The following is a 4,386-nucleotide window of genomic DNA, read 5'->3' as shown; positions in this document are numbered from 1 at the left end:
CAATTTTAATATTTTCTAAACGCATAAATCGAGTGTGATTCTAATTCTATAATTGATAAGAAATATACTTTAAAGAATCATTCTAAAAAATCAATAATATAAGTGCACCTAACATATTGAAAAGTAAAAATTACTTATGAAAATATATTTATGAAATTAAATAACAATATTGTAAAAAGAACTGCATGAAATACCATCGATATTATAACTCTAAAAAAGCTGTACTTCTTATTATACATATGCTTTGTAGATTTGTTTTTTTCTTCATAGAAGTTTTCATTGAAAAAATATGCGGTACAGTTCTATATTCCATAAAAACATAAATTTTATGTTCAATATTATAATTAAATCAAAATCATTAGTTTTTTCACCGTTTTGTTAAAGGTAACATGGTATTTCTTTTGTTGAAAGGAATGCAGCGATTTCTTAAATATATTCATATAATAAATGCTCAAAATGATTTTATAAGTCTCTATGGAATTATTTGTTCTGTAACCCGTGAACCTTCCCTTGTGAAAAAGGCGTTATCAGCTTTAAAAACGGTTATTTACTACTACAAGAGTTGTATACCCCTTTAAAAAGTTAAAATTAAAAATAAAAATGAATACGACAATTTGTACAAGAAAGAATACAAACTACAAAATGAACAAAAATTCATGTGTAAAAGATTAAAACTATTATAAATAAAGCCTGTATAATTCATAAACACTTGATTTTAAGCTAAAATAAATATAATATATATAAAATAAACAAGTAAGAAATGTTAAATAAATAATAATATAATAGTATTTTTATATAAAAATGAAAACATATTTACGAAATAGTAAAAAGTGAGATTGGAAAGAGGGAGGGGAGTTAGACTAATGAGGAGAGAGAGGAAGTTGTATTATTTGTGGGGCAAAACCCATGATTCAGATAACTGGGGCTTCCTGACATAAAGTAATGATGCAAAGCCCCATTTTCACTCCTTTCTATATAATCCCCTCCGCAGCACCTCTTCACTTCGTAATCCCTCAAAAACCAAAACCCCTTTTCTCCCTTCCTCTCTCTACAGTTGGAGATGACGGTTGATGAACAAGACTTGGGTTTGAGTCTAAGCTTGAGCTTCCCTCACAATCCCCCTCTCATCCCCTCTTCTCCTCACAAACCTTCTTGGAACCACCCTTTCACTTCTGCAGGTCTGTGTTTTTCGATTCTCAAGCTTTTCTTTTCTTTCTAGATCTGGTCCTATTTATCTTTTACTTTAACCAGGTAGCTTCCTTGTTTTTCAAAAAAAACAAACGCACCTTAGCGGAATAATTTTACCCCACCTTTTCTCTTTTCGTTCTTGCTTTTCATGCTCGTTCAAAGCTTCTCAATTTTTGCCTTCTCTCTTTTGCTCCTCACTTTAATATGAGTTGGTTCAATTAATAACCGATGTTTTTGCATGCTGCAGAACGAGATTCGGAAACATGCAGAGGTGAAGCTGGATCGTTCCTCCGCGGAATCGACGTGAACCGTTTACCTTCTGGGGTTGATTGTGAAGAAGAAGCGGGTGTTTCATCTCCGAACAGCACTGTTTCTAGCGTGAGTGGTAAGCGTAGCGAGAGGGAGAACAATGGGGAAGAGCTCGACACAGACAGAGCTTGTTCCAGAGGGATCAGTGACGAAGAAGACGGTGAAACCTCTAGGAAGAAGCTTAGGCTCTCTAAAGACCAGTCAATTATTCTCGAAGAGAGCTTCAAAGAACACAACACTCTTAACCCCGTAAGTAAATCAGAAACCATGCAAATTAGTACTTTTTCTTTATCACCGTGTTTTTAGTTTTGTTTGTGTTATTTTGACACGTTTTTTCTTACAGAAACAAAAACTGGCCCTGGCAAAGCAATTGGGTCTTCGAGCAAGACAAGTAGAGGTGTGGTTTCAGAACAGAAGAGCAAGGTATGTTCATTTTATTAATCATGTTGTTGTTGTTGTTATTAGTTGGATTATGTAAAATTTACGGTTTGTGAAACTGAAATTTCAGGACGAAGCTGAAGCAAACGGAGGTAGACTGTGAGTTTTTGAAAAGGTGTTGTGAGAATCTGACGGAGGAAAATAGGAGGTTGCAGAAGGAAGTGCAGGAACTGAGAGCACTGAAACTTTCCCCTCAGTTCTACATGCAGATGACCCCACCCACAACCCTCACCATGTGCCCCTCTTGTGAGCGCGTAGCTGTTCCGCACTCTGCCGTTGATGCTGCCACGCGTCACCATCCCATAGCCCCGGCTCATCATCGGGCTTTCCCGATTGGCCCATGGGCTACTTCAGCTGCTGCTATTCCGCACAGGCCCTTCGATGCCCTCCGTCCCAGATCTTGACCACAAGAAACAAAATGACAAAATTAAGAATGGAAAAAACGGTTGTAATAGCGTACCCATGAATTCTGTGTTCAAAGTGTGGTCTAAGATATGGTGGTTAGAAAAACTGATTTTGTGGGTCTCCAATGTTTAGTACTAGTTTGACCCTGCGTCTTCTTTTGGTTTTGGGGGGCATGACCCAGACCTATTCTCTATAGGATTTTTTTAGTTTCTAAATACTTACTTCGTCCGTCTCATTTCTCATGATTAATCGGAGACTTTGTGTAAAGTTCAGTGGTTTAATTAATCATGTATATATTTCCTGTGTTAGCAGATTTTGTTGCATAACCTAAAAGTCAAATTTGTGTTTGGGTTGATTCCTAACCCCTCGTTACGTGTTCAAAGATCTTCGTTTGATTTCGAAGTGCGGGAATTAGTGGGGACTAACTACGGGTTTTGGGCACGAATTTGACAAAGCAAAGGAAATAAACATTTTTTTAGAGTTTGCCCTAAATGACCAAACACTGCTCAAGAATTTTGGGTCATTATGGGCCCCAATTGATAGTGGTTTTTAATGTATGAGGGAACCTTACATCCATGGATTATATGTGAGCATTACCCGATTTTTAAGTTTATACATGTTTGTTTTATTATAATTGCCCTCTCCCTACTCCACACGGCTATTTCCATTGTCTGGTTAAATTGGTTAATGCTCATGTGTGCTCAAGTGATTGATCTCTATTTGCTACCTTGTCTTTCTTTTCAGGCTGTGTGTGTGTGTGGACATAATGATAGGTCCCCGTTATTATTGGAAGAAAATTTCTCATATTTGCATGCAATTGGTGACTATAATCGTATAACGTGTTAATAATCATTGGTCAATTTTCTCTCTCATGTTTCCATATTTTTAGTAGAACTTTATCCTTAATTTTATCTATAACTGTTATCATTTAAAATATACTATCTGAGTATCCGCTATTCAATTTAGAAAAGTCTAAACGATTGGATTCAATTAGAATTGAGCCATATGCTAGCATAAAAATCAAAATAAGTGATTTAAATCGTGTTACACCATTACATGTTAGTAATTATAGTTTGGATAATTTTATTATCCTGAAGTAAGGGTCAAATTTATTTCAATATTAATAATACTTTAATATAATTGTGTAGTAATAATGACGATCCGACCAATAAGAGATATAGAAACGAAAAAAACTGATCTACGAATTTACAATTGTATAGTAATTTATTTATCAAATTGTGCACAATACATTTTTATGTAAAGAAAAAGGTTTTATTTTATATATTAAGTATACGATAAATCTAGTGAACGAAAAATATTAGTAAGGGTTACAAAGATTAATTTTTAAATAAGAATTATTTTCACATATTACTATAAAAATAATGAATCTTAATTATATAACAACATATGAATGTCAGGATTAGTTTGATTCAACTATACAAGTATACAACCATGCTGATGACAATCCTCTGGTACGTGGATGTTATGACGCTTATGTCACCTTTATGGAACAGTTAAATAAGATATCTAACACTAATCAAGTCTTAATTGGGAAGCTTTATTTTATGAGCATGGTATCACCAATATGGGGTAAATATATAGGATATAAATAGCAGTATATATGTATATATATACACAATTGAGTACTATTTTGTGAAAAATTTAATGAGGTATTATCATTTCATGAAAAGTTTCTCCAGCACTATTTTTTATCTCTTTCTATTCTTAAAAGCTTTATCCTACTTCAGACATTAAATTGTAAATTATAAAAAAGTAATAATTACATCCTAACAATATCATTTATTATTTGTCATTTTCTATACTAGCATGCTATCTTAGCAAGATGTATTGGAACCTATTCCAATAACTCACAGAGGAAAGAAAACTCAATGAACATCTAAAAAAATAAATAAAACCTATTACCAAGCAGTCTATTAAAAATTTGAAATCAGTTTTATGTTTTATGTGCTCTATGGTATTAAAGTTCTTTTTGCCTACCATTACAAAACTTTTGCAAGTGAATAGAAGAAGAGGTAACCAGTGAGT

General features: G+C 33.7%; 1 protein-coding gene across 1 annotated transcript; it reads left to right on the top strand.

The window, feature by feature from the left end:
* The first annotated feature begins 949 nt into the window (after positions 1-949).
* On the top strand, positions 950-2,904 carry LOC113868917 (homeobox-leucine zipper protein HAT4-like). Its single transcript, XM_027504915.1, has 4 exons — positions 950-1,178; positions 1,436-1,746; positions 1,841-1,920; positions 2,006-2,904. Exons 1-4 carry the CDS (start codon positions 1,061-1,063, stop codon positions 2,337-2,339), a joined length of 843 nt encoding a protein of 280 aa, XP_027360716.1. The 5' UTR covers positions 950-1,060; the 3' UTR covers positions 2,340-2,904.
* Positions 2,905-4,386: the final 1,482 nt, after the last annotated feature.

Source organism: Abrus precatorius, unplaced genomic scaffold (assembly GCF_003935025.1).
Source record: "Abrus precatorius isolate BTA unplaced genomic scaffold, Abrus_2018 Scaffold6, whole genome shotgun sequence".
NCBI classification, from domain to species: domain Eukaryota; kingdom Viridiplantae; phylum Streptophyta; class Magnoliopsida; order Fabales; family Fabaceae; genus Abrus; species Abrus precatorius.
This window is presented reverse-complemented; position numbering and strand designations above follow the sequence as displayed.

Coding starts and splice junctions, on each gene's coding strand:
- LOC113868917 (XM_027504915.1), top strand. CDS start 1,061: ATGACGGTTGATGAACAAGACTTGGGTTTGAGTCTAAGCTTGAGCTTC. Junction 1,747..1,840: donor AACACAACACTCTTAACCCC/GTAAGTAAATCA, acceptor TTTTTCTTACAG/AAACAAAAACTGGCCCTGGC. Junction 1,921..2,005: donor TTTCAGAACAGAAGAGCAAG/GTATGTTCATTT, acceptor CTGAAATTTCAG/GACGAAGCTGAAGCAAACGG.